The following is a 22304-nucleotide window of genomic DNA, read 5'->3' as shown; positions in this document are numbered from 1 at the left end:
AGATTGGAGTTTAAGATGCTGAGGTTGTGTGTTTTGGTAGGCATATTGGTAGGCATTTCCTGCAGGATGGTGTAGCTGCAGTGTATAGTCTCCCACCTCCTAAAATAGTAAACTGGAAGGAGCAGTGCTCATAAGGAGCATGAAGAAGCCAGCATGCTTAACAGGAGGAGAAGCAACAAGAGCAGAAATAATAACTGTGGTGACAGCAACAGTGGTAGGAGTCCAGTCTGAGGCAGAGGTGGTGATGGAGGATCCAGAACTCTTGGCAACCCTGGCAGCAGCCAGAACCCTAGACCACGGAGGATAGAGGACCCTTGCTTCTGCCCCCACATTCAGTATCCTCTCTCTCCCCTCATCCCAGAAAGCTTAGATAGACAATGAGGGGTGGAGGGAGAGTATTAAGGTTACTCCTACCAGAAAGTGAGTTGGTTCAAGAAGGGAGAATCTGGTTGGGTTAGGCGTGTTTCTCCACAGCTAGAAGCCCTACTTTCCCCTTTGGGAAATTGAGTGGGAGGGATGGTTAGGCTGCAGACTGGAGATGTATTCTTCTTCTTTTTTTAAAAAATTTTATTTTAATAGCCTTTTATTTACAGGTTATATGTATAGGTAACTTTATAGCATTGACAATTGCCAAACTTCTTGTTCCAATTTTTCCCCTCCTTTCCCCTCCCCCCTTTCCCCGAAGGCAGGATGACCAGTAGATGTTAAATACATTAAAGTATAAATTAGATACACAATAAGTATACATGACCAAACCGTTATTTTGCTGTACAAAAAGAATCGGATTCTGAAATATTATACAATTAGCCTGTGAAGGAAATAAAAAATGCAGGTGGGCAAAAGTATAGGGATTGGGAATTCAATGTAATGGTTCTTAGTCATCTCCCAGAGTTCTTTCGCTGGGTGTAGCTGGTTCAATTCATCACTGCTCCATTGGAACTGATTTGGTTCATCTCATTGCTGGAGATGGGCAGGTCCATCAGAATTGGTCATCATATAGTATTGTTGTTGAAGTATATAATAATCTCCTGGCCCTGCTTGTTTCACTCAGCATCAGTTCGTGTAAGTCTGGAGATGTATTCTTCATGAAAAAATTGTTCAGTCCTCGTCATTTTTACCACTTCTCATGCCTTTTGGAACCAGTTAGGTATGAGTACTAAGGTACTAGTGTAGTTATTATATTAAACTGATTTTTTTCTTTCCTTTCCTAATTCTGCTCTTGAATGCCAAGAAGATCAAATTGAATTCTATTGCCACATTACAGCCATGCATACCTTTCAAAGCAGTCACGTTCAAGCTCCCTATATACTTTTTTCTTTTTCAAACTAATTTTTTTTTCATTTCTTTCAATAGATCTTCATATGATACATTTATGATATGTTTTCCAGTTCTTCCAGTTAGTTAATGTCTTTATTAAAATGTGTTGATGAAAACAATGTAAAATAGATCAGATTTGACCAGGGCAGGAGTATAATGGAATTTTCACCTCCTTTAATCCAGACACAGTTCAGATTAAAACTACTTTCATTTGTGGTCTGCCATGTCACATGGTTGAATTATTTTGATTTTATGGTCCACTAAAACTCCAGAGCTTTTACTCAGAAGCTGTTGTTTAATCATGTTCTTTCCATTTCTTCTTTCTCTTACTTCTATGTTTGGTTAATTGCCAAGTTTTTATATTTTATTTCTTTAATATATCTGGTATCTGATCCCACTTTTCTATTTACGTTGCTTCACTTAGTAATCAACTTAGTAATACTAATTCACCTATATAGTTTGCTTTAAGATTTATAAAGAACCCTCATATTATTATCTTCATTTTAGGTTAAATATTTTACTGATTTTTTTGTTTTTGTTTTTATATTAGCTCCAATTCCCAATTTATCTTTCCCTTTGGTTCTATCCAGAGAACAATGATTTATAATGAAGAATGAAAAAGAGAAGAAAAAAACTTTCAGCAAAACAATCTAAAACATCATTCAAGTCTGGAATCATGTTTAGCTTCCTCACTTCTTGCCTGGACTATCCTAATAGTATCTTAATTTATTTTCTTCCTTCTAATCTTTCTTACACATTCCTCCTTCATATAAATGTTATATATTTTTTCCTATTGCACAGGTCTAATCATGTCCTTTTTCTCAAAACTAGATTGTAACTTTCTAGTTACAATAAGAATAAAGCATTAAACTTAGCCTGGCATTCAAGACCTTATATTACCTATTTCCAGTCTACATTTCCAACCTTATTTCTCAACTTTCCCTTTCATGCACTCTATTTTCCAGTCAAAATGCATGATATTCTGACCTCTCCCACCTTTGTATGCTTTTTTAAAAATTAAAGCTTTTTATTTATAAAGCATATGCATGAGTAATTTTTCCAACATTGATCTTTGCATAACCTTCTGTTGCAAATTTTCCCCTTTTTCCTCCCACCTCTCCCCTATCTGGCAGGTGCACCTTTGTATGTTTGTGTAAGCTATACCCTCTGCCTAGAATGAGCACCCTCCCATATGATGGTCTCTTGAAATTCTTTTCATCCAGACCCACCTAGACCCAGCTCAGATGTCCCTGTCTTCATTTGTCCTTAGTTTTCCAACTGAAAGTCATGTCTTCCTGTCTGAAATTCCCCTCTGAATCTTATACACTTATCATGTACAAACTTGTAGTATATGCCTTATCCTCCCATGGTAATATTTCCCCCCCCATTCATATTTTGTGATTTGGGAGCCACCTGCCAGTATATGCTGTAGGTCTAACTCAGACCTGTAGAATGGATCTTTTCATGTGAGAGGATGATGATGATACAAGGAGACTAAGAGTTAGTTTTGTTCTTTGACCTCTCCACTGAGAGGTAGTTGTGGTCTCTGACCTTTACTGAGTGTTTTCCTTAAAACAAGGTTTCTTAACCTTTTTTTGCAAATGGACCCTTTTGATAATCTGGGGAAGCCCAGCGGTCTCTCTTCAGAATAATGTTTTTAATTGTGTAAAATAAAACAATAGGATCACCAAGGAAAACAATTTTATTGAAATATAGTTATCAGAATTTTTGTTTAAAGTTCATGGATCCAATTGAGAACACCTGCCTTAAAATAACTCTGACTGATAGACAGTGAAGGTGTGATTCTAGTTTTGGAGATAAGATAATTGGGAAGGATTAAGGGACTTTCCTACTATCACCCAGATAGGAAATGCCAAATCTGGGATTCAACTCAGGTCTCTTGACTCTCTATAACATCACTGCTGCTATTGTATTATAAACTCTTGGACAGCAGGTCTTGTTTCATTTTTGTCTACTCAGCTTCTCTCAAGAAGAACATTATTTAATCATTTACCAACATACCAGATACAGAGGAAATCAGATATAGAGAAAAGTGAAAGCACAAAAATTGGGCCTGCCCTCAAGGAGGTAAACATATTCATGACAGGCCTATCAATAAAAAGGAACATGCAAGATTCTCATAAATTATGTCTTTTAGTTAATAGGTTAATTAAAATAAAATTTAAAATTTTGTTAATTTAACTATCTTAAAAACAAATGATTTGAATTAGAAATTTGAAAATAATGAACGTAATTGTTTGAAGTTCTCCAGAGAACATAATTAACTTGTGCTTAGCATTCTCTTGAAGTGGGGTTAAAAATCAAAGAATCATAAACTGGAAGATTGTTTTTAAGACACATTCATCTTGTTTCTCTCTCCAAGCTGGAATACACCTACCCTATTATAAGTGTCATTAAATGGTCTTACCTATATTTTAAAAAGCCTATCTAAAACAAAATTCTGTTCTCTCTGACATATTTCACTTTTATTTTTCTTCTAAATATACCGAGGGCTCTTTTAACTTCAGGGAAAAAAATGACAATGCCTTTTGTTTAACTCTACTGTTCTAATTTCCCCTCCCCCTCTGAGCTGCCCTCAGCTATAGTCTTATATTTCTACTTCATTGCCAGATTTCTTGAAGGAGTGGCTTATACTTCTACTCCTTCATCACCTATTCTTTCCTTAACCCCTTGAAATCTGGCTTCTTTTCTCTCAGATGTATTGAAAGTGCTTTTTGGAAAATTATCAATTTTTTTGACTATGTTCTAATGACTTTTTCTTAGAACCAATCTTTTATTATTTTTATATTTAATCAGGTTGGTGATTCTATCTAGGGATTTTTTTCTTCCTCTGTCTTTTGTGAAACCATACAGTATTGGTTCCCCTTTTTTGACTGTAGAATAATCAACTCTTTAGACCAACATTCAAGGCCTTCTCTTATCTGGCTATAACCTTCTCTCACCCTACTTCTCTATAATTCCCACACTTGCATCTAAATTAATTGATATTATGAATCCTGAATTTACCATATTAATTCTCAAACCTCATACCATAGGTTGTCTTTGTTCAAACTATTTCCAAGCATTCCAGTGTCCTTCCTTCTTTTATATCACCTGCTAATTAATCATGATAACATGAGATAAAGGTTGATGCAGCATTTTGTAAACTCTAAAACTACTATGTAAATGTCAACTATTATTGGTAGAGGAAGTTTTCTTAGACAAGTATTCCCTACAAGAATGAAATTACATATTTAGTCTCTACCCTATAAACTTGTGAAGTTTTTTTACATTGCTGTTGAACTTTTCATATGTGCATGTATACAATATTAACTCAGAAAGTATTTGTTGATTGATTTTCGTACCAACTATGAGGAAGATAATGACAAGGAAGACAATAATGCACCAGATTGCAGTGGGAGCATATTTAATCTACTTCAAGACCATAAGCTTTTGGCACAATATTCCCATATAAATAATTTGATAATTACATTTGACTTATTTACTTATTGGATTTGGTAGAAGGTTTTTTTTTTTGTTGTTGTTGTTGTTGTTTGTTTGTTTTTTAGTAGTTTATGATTCTGTGAACTAAAATGTGGAGTTTCTGTTAAAATTTACGATCTCTAATTTAGACCAGGCACTAATTCCTCATGACCAATTTTAATTAGTGAGGCTTTATTGTACAGTTGATTTTATTTTATTTTTTTTTAATCTTGAAGCAACTCCTCATAATCAGAGTTCATTACATAGTTCAGTTGTTCATTTTGTCTTAAGCTCTGTGTGTCTGAATAGTTTAGTCGCTCTAAGAAGAATGTTTTTTGCAGACTGTTGTTATATTCATCAGCTTGTTTATTTACAAAAATCTTTTGTCTTTTTTATTCTACTTTATGAATGTCTCATTTTTATTTTTAAGCAAACATTTGACCATTTTATCTAATTTTTTTGGCCTACTCTTTCTCCTTCGATAGTATAAGTAAAAGAAATCCAAAATTCTTATCATTTTGCTTGTCCTAGATTGTTATTTTATCTGGACAAGAGAATATCTTTCTGAGCATGTGAAATATGACTTGATCAGGCTAACATTATTTCCTATATTAGTAGGAAGAAATCTCAAGGATCTCTTAGCCTAACTCCTTCCCTGTATGAGGAACCTAAGATGGTGAAAAGGGTGAATTTACTTGTTCAGGGCCAAAGAACTGGTAAGCTTAGCAGCACTGGCATGCAAATCCAGGAATTTTTATTTGTTTGCTTGTTTTTGACCTCCAATTTGCTGGTTTTTATAAGAGCATGTTATTAAGCACAAAGAATGATTAGGATGCACAAGGATCCACAAAGTTGAGGTCATAATTTTTTTCCCCTTCTTAAGGATCATTTGTTGTATTTTTATTTGAATGTTGAAATGTGAAAAACTTTGCCTTTCAAAAAACAAAGAAATGGTTTGTTCTGGCCAGTTTTATGTCAGATCTAGTTGGAGATAGCTAGGTGATGCAGGAGATAGAAGTATGGGCCTGAAATCAGAAGACATGGATTCAAATGTGACCTGAGGCACTTACTAGTGATGTGACTGACTAGTGATGTGTATATACATACATACACACACACATACACACACACACACACACACACACACATATAGTGCTTAGCACTATGTCTGGACATTAAAATGTCTAAATTCCTTCCTTCCTTCTTACTTTGTAGTGATTATTTTATATTATTCCTTTTCATACTTATTGTCAAACATGTTCTAATATTTCATTTTTTATGTTGTAACAAAGACATGAATAAATGTTCAATATGAGTGGTATTATAAACTGGCAACAACTACTATATACTGTTGTATATCATATCCTATATTTCAGAATTTGTCAAAATTTGGTTGTGGGTACCAAATTAAGAAACAACAAAATTTTGTAAATCAAAAATATGGCTAAATCCAAAGTTTTATACCAGAAACATTTTCTCAGGACCAGCCAGACAACTTTTGGAAAGAAAACTGTTTAGGAAAATATAAGTTTAACTTTAGTGTTATTTTTTTAAAAAAAGCTATACCAGCATGAAGCCTTTCTAGAGTATCCTAAATATTTTCAGTGTCACCTTCTACATTAAAAAATGTTTCATAAATCTCAATGGAAAATTTATTATTACAAAATAATGAAGTGCAATGGGGCCTCTCTGCCTGGTATTTAGGGCAGAGAGATAATGCACAAGGAGCAGCTAGTTGTAACTTGTCTAGCAAATATAAAATTCTCTTTTATTCTTAAGCTTGAAGTAAAAATTTCTTGGATTAGTCATTCAGTTCTACACATGAATTCAGAACTTGTTGCTCTCTGTGGTAAAAGGGGAATTCATATGAAAAAAGTAAAGAGAAAAAATACTGTGAGTGAATCTTTCTTCTTTGAATTTTCTCCACAACTCTTTTAGGGACAAGAAATTTCTATATGTAGTTAAATTTCTTAGTGAAAGGAAAAAAACAGAAAGTCATTATTGTTTTGTAATAAGAAAGGGAGTTTGATATAATGGAGAAGACCCTGGATTTGGAGACAGAAGAAATGAATAAGAAACCACCTCAGACATTTAAAATCTCTGGATAAATCACCTACTTTATTTTTGGGGGACTCAGTTTCCTCTCTTCAGAGAAGTAATTCTTTTTAGCAAATAATAAAAAGCATTCATGTATCTTTTTAATTCACTGGAGAAGGAAATGCCAAACCACTCTAGTGTTTTTGCTGAGAAAAACCCAATGGATAGTATTGGCATGTTATGGTCCATAAGATCATGGAGAGTCAGACACAACTGAATGAACAATAATCTTTTTACTTAGCAATGGACATAATTACTTGGAATCCTAAAGGAAAGTTGGAATAATATAGGAAGTGAGAAGAAACTTTCCTGCTAGGTAGAGATTTAAGTCATTTTTTCATATGTGGTCATGTTCCTGCCTTCCTAATTCTTTTAATGAGAGTTTTGGGGCCTCTGCCTTTGGGTTCTGAATTTGAGTTGGTACTTGTTTCTGTATAAAAGCCCTCAGTTTCTATACTGTTTCTGAGGTCTCCTTGGCTACCATCAAACTTGATGCTTCTTCTATAGGATGAAGCTGTAGCCAAGCTCAACCCCAGTAACAGCTGGGCTCTCCTTGTTCTTTTTGTCAAGCTTCTGCAAGCTGTGAATGTACTTATTCAGCCATTCCTCATTAAGCATCCACACAATTCTAGTTCCTTGCCACTACAAAAAGGGCTGCTACAAGCATTTTTGCACATGTGTTTTTTTTTCCCTTTTTATGATCTCTTTGGGGTACAGACCCAGTAGAGACACTGCTGGATCAAAAGGTGTGCAGAGTTTGATAGCCCTTTGGGCATAGTTCCAAATATTTGCGTCATTTCTTAACAAATTCTAATAGTAAATTATTATCTTTTAGTAAATTTTCAACAAATTCTAAATAAATTCTCATTTACATTACTTTCTGCCTATTGCTTATTTAATGCTTTGCCTTTTCTTATCATAATTTCTTTTCTTATCAAATTCATTTCTTATCAAAATAATAGCTTTTTATTTTCAAAATATATGCAAAGATAATTTTCAACATTCATCCTTGTAAAACCTCCATCTCCTTCCCTAGACAGTAAATAATCCAATATATACAACTGTAATATTTTAAGGGAGTAAATTGAAAGAGACTTTGCTGACCTGTTCTATGATACCTTGTTAAGTAATTCCTTTGACTTGTTTTTGTTGCAGATGCTGAAATAATGGAGTTGAGCTCCCGTGAAGTGCCTCTTTATGTAAGTCTTCCAGCAGTAAGCCTCGGCCTAAGGGGCCTTTTCTCTCTCCTAACAGTATATTCAAAATCTTGATGAATGAAACTGGAAAAATAAAAGGTCTTTTTGTCTGGTGAATTGAGATCCTTAAAAAAACACTAAGCCATCATCAACCATCTAATTCACGTACTTACATACACTTTTTAGTGTATGATGCCTAGTATTAGGTGCTGAGTTTTAACTATTTATCCCTGTCAGTGTAATTTTAAGTCAATTAAAAAAACATGATGTGTATGAATTTTCTAAAAGTTTGTTTTAAGATATATAAGATTGATCCTGTATTTATCTTCAAGGTGCAACACATTGCTAATAAGAGAACTCTGTGTGTGTGTGTGTGTGTGTGTGTGTGTGTGTGTGTGTGTGTGTGTGTGTAAGGCTTAGGGCTTATTGAACCTTATTTTATTTGTAAAACATCCAAAGAAAGGTTTTGGTGAAACAGACAAAACAAAGTGGGAGTTTAGGTAATTTAAGATGTATAACTAGACTAATATTTTGACATGTCTTCTTGACACATATAGGTAATTTATGGGTATTGGAGATAAGCAAAATATAAAGGTTCCTTAAGAGTTCAAGAAATCTGAAAATATGTTTTACTCAAAAGGCTTAACTGTTTTGCTAAGGGATAGGCTGTAGTTATTTGACAGCTGATGGAGGTGGGGTGGTTTGTAGACCAATGAATATCTGCCTATGATAGCTGTGGATCTAGCCCATGAAAAATGTATTCCAGGAGAGTATTTGATAGTATGAGAAGAAACTTCTAGGAAAAGCAGGCCCCAATCTATTCTCACAGGTCTCACTGAGAGGGCTAAATAATAGAACATAAACGTGGGCTTGCTCTCTCTACTTTTCATGCATAGACAGCATCTCTATATAAGCACATTTTGGTGGCCAGATAATATTCATTGCTTTTCACTGATTAAGTCGTAATTCATTTATGTCTCCCCACTTCCCTCTACCACTTATCAGTAGTATTCTTAAAATTTTGTCCTTTTTTTTTTTAACCTCTCTTCACCTTTCACTTTTTTAATACCTTGTTTGGGAGATGTAGGAATCATATCATAACACTGCCCTCACCTCAACTATTTATTCTAAATATAACACACATCAAAATTTCATAGAATATTTTGTTCTTTGTCCATAACATTCTTCACCTTATGTTAAATGGAGGAGTGTAGCCTAAGCCTTGGGCAGCTGGGTGGTACAGTGGATAGAGCACAGGGCTTGGAATCAGAAAGATTTAACTTGACAAGTTTAAATCCAGCCTCAGATACTTCTTTGTTGTGTGACCCTGGACAGGTCACTTAACTCTGCTTTAGTTTATTCATCTGAAAAGTCAGAGAAGGAAATGGCAAAACACTCCAGTATATTTGCTAAGAAAATCCAAAATTATTGTAGTGTTCGTTTGTCTTATGTCACCCTAATGAAATGTAAATTTTCTGTACTTTTAAAACTCTGCTTTATAAGTTACCTGTGCTCACTTTTCTATTAGATATTTTCCCCACTGTAAGGACATAGAGATTTCACCTTGAAATCAATTTCAATTTGCTTACATCTGCTCTGGAACTGGTACTTTGCCTTAGTTCTAACCTGAAAGGTTTTGTTTGTCTTTCTTAGAAGAACTTGAGGCATTAATGGAAGAAGAGATTGGTTTATGTGGAAGAGCCCCTTTTTATTATCCCTGAAATGGTACACAAGGTCTTTGGAACCTAAGTTAGTTTAAACAGTTTCTTTCTATTCTGTTCTTTGTGGAAGTGTAGTTCTCCATTATCTTTTAAAGAACACATGCACGTGCATGTGTACATACATGTACACACCTGTACACACCTGTGAATGTGTGTATGTGTGCATATGTATGTGTCTACTTGCCTATCTATCACTATTTTTTTTTTTTTTCATCTTGGTCTTTCCACTGATTACCCATGGGAACTTGGATGTCTGTCAGCCTTTCTGATTTCTCATTTACAATTCTGCCTCCTTATGTCACAAAGTTGTTTTCTTAGGCTCAAATTAAATAAAATATGTGAATCAAATGTGAACTACTATTATAGCCACTGGACTCTGTGGGCTCAACAAAGTATTTCAGGCTTAGTCATCTCTGCCTTTGATATTTTCTGTACTAGCTGAGGTTGGAGCTCAGGTTGTTCTTTCAATTCTCTTGTTCATCAACGTAATAACTGACTGCTATGGTTAAAAAATGTAGTTTTCTCCAATGCAAATTTGTTTACCTTAAATCAACAGAGTTTGGTCTTTTGAAAAAAGAGTTTTCAGGAATAAGAGCGCCTGTTTTCTTATGAGATCTAAAATAGTTTCTTTTTGTCTACTTTATTGAATGAGCTACTTACACATTTTTTAATAAAGAGAATTAAGCAATGGGAAACAGCAGGGAATCTGCCTGGAACCAAGGGGGGAAAAGGATGGCTAAGTCCATAAAGTAGATACTTTGTTTATTTGTATATTAACAGAGTCATCATAGTAGAGGTAATTTACTAGACACTGAAATTGAATGTACAAGGTGCCTTTGGTTTGTTTGTTGTACAAACAATGATCCATCAGTTTACGGAGTTGGGTTCTGAAATTTTGTGCTTTTCAGGTTTCAGAGTAGAAGGACTGCCAAAGTGTATCTCTAATTTTGAATTAATTATTAATTCAACTCAACATTCTTTTGATTTTCAGTGATTTCAAAAATATTGATATTTACAAATGCGGAAACCTAGGTCAAGTGGTCACCCAGCTAATAAGTGTTTGGGCCAGATTTGAACTCAGAAAGATTATTTTCCTCACTGCTGGCCTTGTGCTGAGTCAGATAGTACAGTTATTATTAAGCCCATTTGAGAGATTAATTTGTGATTGAGAAATTGTAGCTTTCTTGAAGCTATATAATTAGTCTGTCAGAGACAGAGTCACAGTGAGAACTCTTTTGATTTCAGTACCAATAATTTCCTTTTATTCTAATTTACCTTTACTATTGCTCATGAGCTTCCTTACCTCCATCTCTTCTTACTGCAACTCAGGATCTGGTATCCTACATTTTGTTGACAGACTAATATTAGAGAAAGTTTCATTCACAAAGTGGTACTTGAGATGCATTTTAAAAGAAGAGAAAGACTTTAGGAGTGATGATAAAGAAGGAGTGCATAGGGGATAGCCGTAATATAACCTGCATTTGGTCCAATTTCTGCTTCTGTGTTCATTCAGAGAAAGAAAAAAGGAGAAACTGTTTTCTCCCCATATTCTTCCAAATCCCCAATTGTACCCCACATTAGTCTTTCATTAAGGAGAGATGTTTATGCCCTGTGACTGGAACTCAGGACCATCTTCTTTCTGGTGAAGAGTTTCTCTTAGCATGCTGTCCTTTGTTCTTGCAGTAACAGATGCTGGGCATCAGAAATATGCTAATAGGTGAGGCCCCCAGGTGTAGTTAAAGAGCTAGATGTGGTAGTTTGGGGGACCAAATGATGTACAAATTAGAAACTTTATTGGATTTTAGATATATGAGTCACATTAATAGAGCGTGGGATGGAAATCATCTTTCATTAATGAAAATTTCTATCTGCCTAAAGAAAGTTATAGAATATCCTGTGAAGTGTTAATGAATAGAAAATCTGCCAAAGCCTTTCCACATAGTGCATGACTTGGAGGATCAGAGATGTTGAATAAGTTATATGGTATGAATTTGGACTAGGTCAAAACTTCTTAAACTCTAAGTCTTGACTCCATATGGGGTTGCATAACAATTTAAAATTATGATCTGTTATCAGTAAATGTTTGATGTATATACCTATTTTATACACCCATATACCTGGTGTCACATAAAATTTCTTGGACAAAATGGTATCATGAGTAGAAAAGTGTAAAAAGTCCTGGTAGGTCACCTTGAAGATCCCTTCCAATTCTGAATTTTGTAATTAACCACTAAGAATAGAAACATCTTTCGTGATACCCTTAGCATATGCTTAATGTGTCTTGATTTACAGAAAATTCTCAATATCCACTGGAATCAATCCTGCCTGATACGATTCGTTTTGAGCAGGCTTTGATTCAGCCGATTGTTTAGAAAAACATTTTGAGTCCTATCTTCAAGTTTTGATGTTAGTCCTATCTTTCTCTTCTCTTTCTTGTTTCCCTTTTCTCTTATAAGCAACAGTTATTAAGTCAAATAGAACAAAGAGAAACAATTGGCTGTTTAATCTTCCTGGCCAGCAATCAAAAGATTAACACTTTTGCTAAAGCAGTTCCTATACTCAGTTATCAACAAGCATTTATAAAGTGAATACTATGTGTCAGGGGCTGGGGATAAAGACAAAAAATGAGCTAATTCCTGACCCTATGTTCTATAAAAATTCATCCTGTGATTCTGGTAGGTGGTGCGTCCATAGAGTACAGTAGATGGAGCCTGGAATCTCTCATCTTCATGAATTCAAATCTGGCCTCAGATATTTACTACCTCTGTGAGTCATATAACTTGAACAAATCACATAACCCTTTTTGCCTCAGCTTCCTTATCTGTAAAATGAGCTGGAGAAGGAAACGTCAAACTGTTTTGGCATCTTTACCAAGAAAAATCACAAATCATGAAGAATTGAACATGACTAAACAACAAAATTCTGGCATGTGTACAAACTTCAAAAATTCTTTGCTAATTCTGTCTTTGCCTAAGCTCTGAAATAGTACGTTATTTGCTGCCAGTACCAATGGAGGTCATTTTATTTCCACTATTTTTTCACAACCTGAATTAAAAGATGTCTGAAAAGAGATCAGTAAAAGATATTTATAGTGTTAAGGATTTGGATAAGGAGAAAAAAAATCTATCTTTGAATGTGTGAGGATTTATTGGATACATACGCAAATACTCAAGTATATAGGATAAATATACATAATATGAGTATGTATGTGCATATATTCTTTCAGCAAAATGAGTTTTCACTTCCTAATTCTATAACAGGCTATAGTTTTGGATATTATGAAATTTTTTTGGGGGGGTAGTATTTAATAATCTATATTTTTAATATTTAGCTAAAATTTCTTTAAATTAATATTTTTCAGTTAAATATGTACAGTGTAAAAGGGGAGGGAGCTGTTTTTAAACACTACTGTCGGTGGAGGACACTTATGGAATGAAAACAGATATTGATGGGGAGTAGGATTGGTTTGCGGCCCCCACTGTTCAAAGTTCCACAGATAGGCTAATTGATCATCTGGGCTGTAGAATAGACATTCTGATCCTAGGCACCCCAAGAATTATCCAGAGCTCAAGTTTAAATAGAGTTTTTAGACAAAGAATTGACATGGCATGAATAGGGGACTAAGCTGTCACTAGTGAGATAAAACACTAAAATGATGGTGATCTCCAAATCACCCAATAAGGAATGAGGGGCAGGGATCTAAGAAACTGAACGCTACTTGTGTCACAGTGAGAAAGTGACTGTAAAAGGGAGACACTATGCTTCCTGGGTCAGTTAAAGCACAACACACATACATGCTAAATGGGTGGGGGGCGTAAGACTGATTAGTTGAATCAGGCTTCATTGGCTCATACTATTATTTCAAATGATTTGTAAAAATTAAATCTACTCTTCACAGCTCAAAAATATATTTGTTGATTCTAGAATATACTGTTAAAATGGTGGTTCCTGGGCACTTGGAAAGGAGATTCATTTAGCACCAAAGAATAAATCATACCCAAATAATTTGCTTTCTTTTTTTGACTAAAATACTTTCTGGTATTATAGTAGATGATTTTCATGATTCTTTACAAAACGCTTTCTTCACAATCATCCTAGGCAGTAGGTAATACTTATTCACTTTTTTACAATTGGAAAATACTGAGACTCAGTTAAGTGACTTGTCTCTGATTATGCAGTCAGTTAGTGCTAGAGCCAGAATTCAGAGTTCAAATTTAGCTATTTTAATTTCACTAGAATCTGTTGTGCAAAATTAGATGTGGAACATAACATGTTTGTGCAAATTTTAGGTCATATAAATAATGACAATAACCAACATTTACAAAACACTGTATATACCTTATGTACATGTATAACTTATATATATGTGCTAGAAGGTCGTAGGTAAAGGTGAGGTGTTAAGTCACTATTCTATGGTAGCACAGATAAACTATCAAAAATAAGTATTGAACCAATTTTGGTCCCATCTCTGTTTCTGAAGTTGGGAGGAATAGCTATAGTATTTTCTCTTTTTGAATTCACCTCTACCTAGATTGGCCTGTAGTAGTTTTTCCAAATCCTTGCCCTTTTTCAATGCCCACTTCAAATTCTACCCTCTCCATGAACTTAATTCTACATATTTTGGCATTTGTATACATATATTTTTGTATTCTCTGAGAGTTGCATGCATAGAATGAGGTTTTACTCCTGTGAGATTATAAGTTCATTTAAAGCAACCTCTTTTTCCTATATTTCTCTTCTATTTTCAATTGGAATTGTCAGGCTACCAGTTGGTAGGCATGTAGTAGATTCTTTTTTTAAAAGTATATTATCAAGATTATAAAACTGACAAAACTAAAAGCTGATTCTTTGGAGAAACTTTTAACTAAACTTTTAAGTAAGGGAGGAGAAAATAAAACTACCAAAAAGATTTTTTTTTTTTTTTTTTTTTTTTTTTTTTTGCTGAGGGAATTGGAGTTAAGTGACTTGCCCAGGGTCACACAGCTAGGAAGTATTAAGTGTCTGAGGACACATTTGAACTCAGGTCCTCTTGACTTCAGGCCTGGTGCTCTATCCACTGCACCACCTAACTTCCCCCAAAAGAAAAATTTTCAAGGAGAATTGCTCATTGTAATTGGTATAATTATTTTGGAAAGCAATTTGGAAATATGCTAAGAAAGTAACTAAAAAGAACTACTTTGATCCAGAAATCCCACTGATTAGACATGTACCTTAAGAAGGTCAAAGAGAAAAAATCCCAGCAACATCAAAATACTGATAGCAGCACTTTTTTTTTTTTGAAAGTAGCCAGTAGCTAAGGAAAAAATGATGCCCACAAATTATAGCAGTGAACAACTTGGAAGCATTGAATAGAATACACTGTAATATTTTCCAAATATGCTCTGGCTTTGACCTACTTAATGTCGTCTTCAGTTCATTATCCATTTGAAGTACTTATATGTTATTATTTTTTTTTTAATTTGATGGATTTCTTTATTAAATTACCTATCATAATCTGGGCAGTGCGTATTTTTGTTTCTTGTCATTGTCCCAATGTGGAAAGTAATTCTAAGGTACCTCAATCTCTTGTATTACTGTGGGTAAAACAATAAAGTGTTCTGCAAGATGTTCCACATAAGGTCAAAACTAATATTTTGTTGATCATATGGTTTTTCATACAAATGTTGATCGTATGGTTCTTCAAATGTCCATATTGTTAGAAAATATCATGCTACTCAAAGGCTGTCATAAAGTACTCAAAACTTCTTCAGTGATATCCACAACAACGGAGAAATTATATTCTCAATTAAATATATATTTATTTGTTGGATTTTTGGAAAGAATTTGGACAACTCCCCTGTCCTTGGTCTCGATATTTCCTGCTTTGAAAAAATACTTAGATGGCCTTTGAAGTACTTTCTACCTCCAGATCCATGGGTCTACCAAGCTTTCCTGTGCCATTTTGCCAAAATCTTGACTCCAGTTGAAGAGGCATGGGCTGAGGATATTTACTCATTATTGCAGTAATTGAAACTGGGTGATAGAGGCAAGATATTTTAGCAGCCATCACAAACATTTTTTGTTTAAAACAAGGCTCTTGATACTGAACCTGGGTTGTCAGAGAGGGAAAGAACCCTTTCTTGGGTCTCAGGAGAATATAAGTACATGTTGTACATAGAAAAAGAGAGAGAAATCACACCAGCATTTGCTCGCAGCAACAATGAGATTCCTTAATAAAGCTGCATCATAAAAGTGTTAATTCACTTAAGTATTATGGTAAGGAACTCTGAGGATCTTTCATTCCCAGACTGATTTTTTTGTGAAGGCAAATTAGACCATGTTTTGTCTTAATTCTTTTTAATTACTGAATTACTGAATGGGCTTTGACTCAGACAAACTAACCCGGGAAAGATCTTAGCTTAAAAAAGACAAAGTCTCCCACTACATCTTGGGTCATCTCCAGTCATCTTAACCTCTCTCTTCCACTGGACTCTAATAACGCCAAAAGAAAGAGTGAAGCTGATGATTTTGCACATTCCCGCCTCACTTAAATCCAGTTCGCTTGAAAGTTAAGACATCATCCTCCTGTCGTAATTGCTCCTCTTCAAGAACCTAAAACAAACAACAATAGCATTTACATATATTTGAAGATACTGTACTTTTGTCTAGAAACACCCAGAAGCTAAGTAGAAGTTAGGAATGATGAATTGTTTTAAATATCCTTAAAGTTGTAAATTTCCAACCCCCATCCCCACCCTAATTGACAGAGTTTAAAATATATGCATTTCATAGACTAAAAAAGACATTAACTAAACCATTCACTCTTTGGGATGTTGACATCCTGGTTTTGTTTGTTGTTAGATTTCCAGGGTGCCATCTCTTTGTGCAGTAAATGTATTTCTGAAGAGCTATGTGCTAATCCAATCATTTTTGGGAACTCACTATTTAAAGAATTGTCTTTTAAAGTGAGTCATCATTACCTGAGTTGCTTGTTTGGTAAATATGAATTTTCCTGTGTCAATTTTATTGTTTATGGCTATCTGGATTTTTGTGGGTTTTTTCCTATTTTTTTCTATTTTCCCCCTCTCCCTTTTGCTTCAAAGGTGTGTTTTGTTTATCAGTTTATTTTAAAACTTTTTTATTGATGTCTTTTGTCTTTAAATCAAAGGCATTTCCTATCCCTCACCAGGTTGAACCCTTCCTTGTGATAAAGGAAAACAAGTAGAACATCAAACAGAAACCATGTCAGAGTGGCCCCTATCTCTCTGAATTAGGGGATATGTTTCATTTTTTCTTTTCTGCGACCTTCATTGGTTTTCCATTACACAGTTAAACTTCCCCTTAGTGATTATTTCATTTACATTGTTATAGTCACTGTGTATATTGTTCTCTTGATTCTACTTATTTTACTCTCCAGCACTCCATGCAGAGCTCATTAAATTTCTCTGAATCCCTCATAATTGTAATTTCTTTCCATGCCATTAATATACCATGGGTTTTTCCCCACTTTGTTTTCAGTCCTTTGCTGCCACAAGAGTGCTGCTCTGAATGTTTCAGCATAAATTGGATCTTTTCGTCATTGATTTCCTTAGAGTTATTTATCTACTATTTGAAAATTGCTGGGTCAAAAGTGTATGCTTTTCTTTCTTAATATATATATAAAAAAGATTTTCATAACTCCAAGTAACTCCCTTTCACTGGTGGTTTAAAAATAAATAGGAAAATTGGGTACATTATATTAAAACCAATGCTTGGATATTGGAGCAATTTTTCCCCTAGTTAAAGGTGAGAGGGAAAACTGTTAAATTATAAATTATATAGTATACATGAATTTATTGTCAGTGAAGTTTTGATGAAATTGCTGTTGTACTTGTCAAAGAGAAATGAATGGTAGAGTACCCCAATCATGTTACGATCATCATTATTATTATTATCTGAATCTCTGAGTGTTTTGTGGTAGGAACTCCTGGTGTGGAAATTTCAACTGTGACTTAGAGTCCCTGAAAGCTTATTAGAGTTCAGAACAGTCAAGTAATTTGCCTGTAGTGAAACAGGTAGTAGACAATAGAGTATCTGACCCCAGACGTTGCAGACTGTCAGATGAACTTTCTATGTATTATGCTGTCTGTTTCTCAGGAAGCCTTTCTTTAATATCTATAAAATATGGACATTGAGATAAGTATGACTCTTCAAAAAACAATTATATAGAGATCTAATCTAATAAATCAGGGGTCTGTGATGCATTTAATGCTATGAGGTTCTCCCCCCAGCCCACCCACAATCAATGAATTCCTAAAACATTTTAGATTTTAGATTGAACAATTGATGCTGTATCTTATGATCCATGAACTCTGTTGGGCTGTAGCTACCCATTCAAATCCTAGGGAACATTTCTTTATTTATGCAGCTGTATGGTGTCTGGGGGTTGGGCCTCTCTTCCTCATTACCACTTTCTCTCTCCTGATGTCTGTCTGTTCCATTCAGGCTATTTCCTTTCTTTCTTTTCCTGAAAGGAAAGGGGATACTTTGATACCACCCCAGGAAAAGAATTTAATCCCCTCTTGCTTTTCAGAAGTTTTGATGTGTGGTAGACAGGACATGCCCTGGAAATGCTGAGTCAGTTGAGCACTTCAGATTAGATAATTTGCTGTTTGGTTCTTTTTCAGTTATATTTGTGATCTGTTTAAGGTTATCTTGACAAAGATAGTAGAATAATTTGCCATTTCCTTCTCCAGTTCATTTTACAGATGAGGAAACTGAGGTAAACAGGATTAAGTGACTTGTCCAGGATCATAGAGTAAGTGTTTGAGGCTAGATTTGAACTCAGAAAGATGAATTCTTACTTTTGGCCTGGTGCATGCTATTCAATGTACTATCCAGGGACCCTTAGACTGAGTAAAGGATTATACTAAACTAATAAAATGGAAATTCCTTGATTTCCCTATTTATCATGTTATCTATCTCTGCATTGTGTCTAAATATCAAAGTAAATTAAGCATTTACAAAAAAAAGAATTAAAATGTAAACCTTTTATTTTTCTGTCAGCATGTATACAAATCCTAAGCAAAACAAACACTGGTTTGTTTAAGTGTTCATCCTCAATCCTCCAATTCACCAAAGCCACACTGCTTGTAGAATAAACTTTAAAGGGTGCCTTATTACTTCTAGAAAATCTGCCTAGCATCTAAAGAACCTTCACATCCCTGCCCTTTTCTGCCTTTCCGATCATCTTACACTTTGCTCCTGTTCATGAATTTTATGATTGAGCAACACAAGCTTTTTGGGTGCTCCTTGGATACGGTACTCCAAATCTCAACTCCTTGTTTTTTTACTGATGGTCTCTCAAACCTAGAATGTTCTCTCTCTTCATCTCGTGGCTTCCTTAACTTCCTTTAAGTCTCAGCTCAAATTCCAGTTTCTGCAAATGACCTTTCCTATTCCCCTTCGGTCTCTTCAGCTGCCCCGACCCAGTGCCTTCCCTCAGGTATAAACCTGCATTTACACTCTATATATGTTGTATATAAGAACTTCATTGAAATTGTCTCTCCAACCCATTACATTGAATTCCCAATCCCTATATTTTTGCCTGATGCATTTTTTATTTCCTTCATAGGCTAATTGTACAATATTTCAGAGTCCGATTCTTTTTGTACAGCAAAATAACGGTTTGGTCATGTATACTTATTTTGTATTTAATTTATACTTTTATTTAACATGTATTAGTCATCCTGCCATCTAGGAGAGGGGGTGGAGGGAAGGAGGGGAAAAATTGGAACAAAAGGTTTAGCAATTGTCAATGCTGTAAAATTACTCTTGCATATAACTTGTAAATAAAAAGCTATTAAAAATAAAAATAAAAATAAATTGTTTCTCCAATTAGAGTGGAAGCTCCTTGAGGGCAGGAACATTCTTTTGCCTTCTTTTTAAAATCCATATCCTTTAATACAGTGACTGTAGCTTAATAAGTGTTTTTGTAAGTACAAAAGGCTAGAATAATGGTTCTCTGATGGAGCTTGCTCTCTGTTGGTTTTCCACGACCACTATTTCATGATGTTTGTCTCGTCTCTTTAGTTACTGAAAGTCAGTAACTCAAGCTTGAAAACAACTTTAAGAACTTTTTCTCAGCTTCCAGCTTAGGGCTGCAGCTGGTGTCCTGAGATTGATGAGGTGCCTCTCCTCCATATAGGAAGCAATGGTTTTGCTATTTTTCTTTTAGCTTAAAACTCTGAGGTTTTGTTTGTTTTCTTATAGTTCTTATAGAAAGGTAAGTGTTTCAAACTGGACTAGGAGAAAAAAGTCAACAACTAGTAGCTGTTCTTTTCATGAGGAAAGTTTATCAGTTTTCATAGTCTTCCCTAATAAAAGACATTTCCCCTCTGAAAGAAGTTTCTTCCCTTTCTCTCTTTCCCTAGTTCTTTAGAACACAAATCAGTTCCAGTTAATGAGTATCTGGAAGTTTCTCTCTGTCTCTGTATCTGTCTCTTCCTTTCTCCTCTCCTCTCTTCTCTGTCTGTCTCTGTCTTTCCATCTCTCTCTGTCTTTCTGTCTGTCTGTCTCTGTCTCTTTTTCCCTCTGTCTCTCTTTGTCTCTGTCTCCATCTCTTTCTCTCCATCTCTTTTTCTACCTGAGTTGTACATCACTAAGGGCAGGGAATCTATCATAAGTTTTTGTCTACCTTAAAGTCAGAAAATCCTTACAATTTGCAGTTTCATTTCCTTAGAGGGAGCCTATGCTCTCAAACCCATTTCATGGGGATTCTTTGAAAGACACTCTGCAGGCCTATGTGAATCTGACTTACTGCAACATCATGGATTTTTTTTTGGTACTTGAACTCTGATTTCAGTTGCTTTTGGAACTCACATTGCTAAAATGTCCTACACCAATATTGATCAGTGAGTACCTACTCTGCTAAATTTATGGTCTTAGTGAATTGCCTGGGACATTGAGAAGTTAAGTGACTTCCCTAAAGTCACATAAGGGCAGCTAAGTGACACAGTAGACAGAGTGCCAGGCCTGAAGTCAGGAAGAATCATCTTCCTGAGCTCAAATCTGGCTTCAGATACTTACTAGCTATATGACCCTGGGTGAGTCACTCAACTCTGCTTCAGTTTCCTGATCTGTAAAATGAGATGGCAAAGGAAATGGCAAATCATTCCAATATCTTTGCTGAGGAAAAACTCAAATAGGGTCATGAAGAGTTGGACACAGCTTAAAAATGACTAAACAACAACAAGGTCACCCAGCCAGAATATGTTACAGATGGGATAGAATGCATGTCTTTAGAACTGAGGCTATCATTCTATCTATTGGCCCATGCTGCCTCTGTGCTTCTTAGAATCCTAAAATGCCTTAGGTCTGCCACATAAATAAATTTGAGTTATCACAAAAGCTAAGTCCAAAGAAAGGTCTAGGTTATTGTCTTCTGCATAGTTACATTCCTGCCTTTTTAATATGTGTACCATATGTGGCCAGTGTCAAGCAAACAAAAAAGGAAAAGTAAAAAGAAGCAAAGGAAGGAAGGAAGGAAGGAAGAAAGAAAAAAGAAAGAAAGGAAGAAAGAAAAGAGAAAGATTCAACTATTTGTCTGTAATAGGAGCACAAATAACAGATCAGTGACATAGATTTGTACTAGAAAGGCTAAGACAAGTTTGAAAAGGCAGAATGGTGGGGAAACATAGAAAAGGGCTGGATTCTGCGATTTTTCTGGAGGTTTGTTGTGAAGAGGTGTGACCGAGAAGCTTAAAATCAGCTTCTGATATCATAAGTATATCATATGTATATCATAGTACATATCATACTAATATGTATATGTATTATAGTAATAGCTAGCACTTAATATAACACTTTTATGATTTGTCAAGTACTTTACATATGTATTCTCATTTGATCCTCATCACAATCCTGGGAGGTAGATGCTAATTTCACAGATAAGGAAACTAAGGATGAGAAGCTAAGGGTCTTACCCAGGGTCACAAAGCCAGATAATATTTTTTTTAATAATAGCTTTTTATTTTTCAAAAATACATGCAAGGATAGTTTTCAACATCATTCTTGCAAAATCTTGTATTCCACCCTAGACTACTAGTAATACAATATAGATTAAACATGTACAATTCTTCCAAACATATTTCCACATTCCAGATAGTATTTGAATTCAGAATTTCCTGACTTCAAATCCAGCACTTGATCCACTGTGCCACATTGGCTGGATGCTTTAGCCAGCTTAGCTTCTTTGCCATAATTGTTTGTTTTGACTACATGGGCAGCTTTGTGGCTCATAGTTTGCATGTGATAGCTTATTTCCCATTAAGTCTAAAGAATATGAGATGAGGTTAGAGGATAGCTTAACTTTTGTCCTTGAATCATAGATATAACCTTGTTCTGATGGTGGTATGGTGTTGATTCCTTGAATTGTTCCACACTTGCTAACATCCTTTCTACATTTAATTTAAATCATTCTGCCTACTTAGCCTTTATTTCTGGTCCCTTCCCATTCAGAATGGATATCCTG

General features: G+C 35.0%; 1 protein-coding gene across 1 annotated transcript in view; it reads left to right on the top strand.

The window, feature by feature from the left end:
- LOC127558906 (rho guanine nucleotide exchange factor 28-like) overlaps window positions 1–22304 on the top strand; it is a 188461-nt gene that overhangs the window by 46451 nt on the left and 119706 nt on the right. Inside the window, exon 3 of the mRNA XM_051992288.1 lies at window positions 8053–8096. Coding sequence (XP_051848248.1) covers window positions 8064–8096 — 33 coding nt within the window. The 5' untranslated portion in view covers window positions 8053–8063. The remainder of the gene's footprint in view (window positions 1–8052; window positions 8097–22304) is intronic.

Source organism: Antechinus flavipes, chromosome 1 (genome assembly GCF_016432865.1).
Source record: "Antechinus flavipes isolate AdamAnt ecotype Samford, QLD, Australia chromosome 1, AdamAnt_v2, whole genome shotgun sequence".
Lineage (NCBI taxonomy): Eukaryota > Metazoa > Chordata > Mammalia > Dasyuromorphia > Dasyuridae > Antechinus > Antechinus flavipes.
The sequence above is the reverse complement of the archived record's forward strand: the minus strand, read 5'-3'. Positions and strand labels throughout refer to the sequence as shown.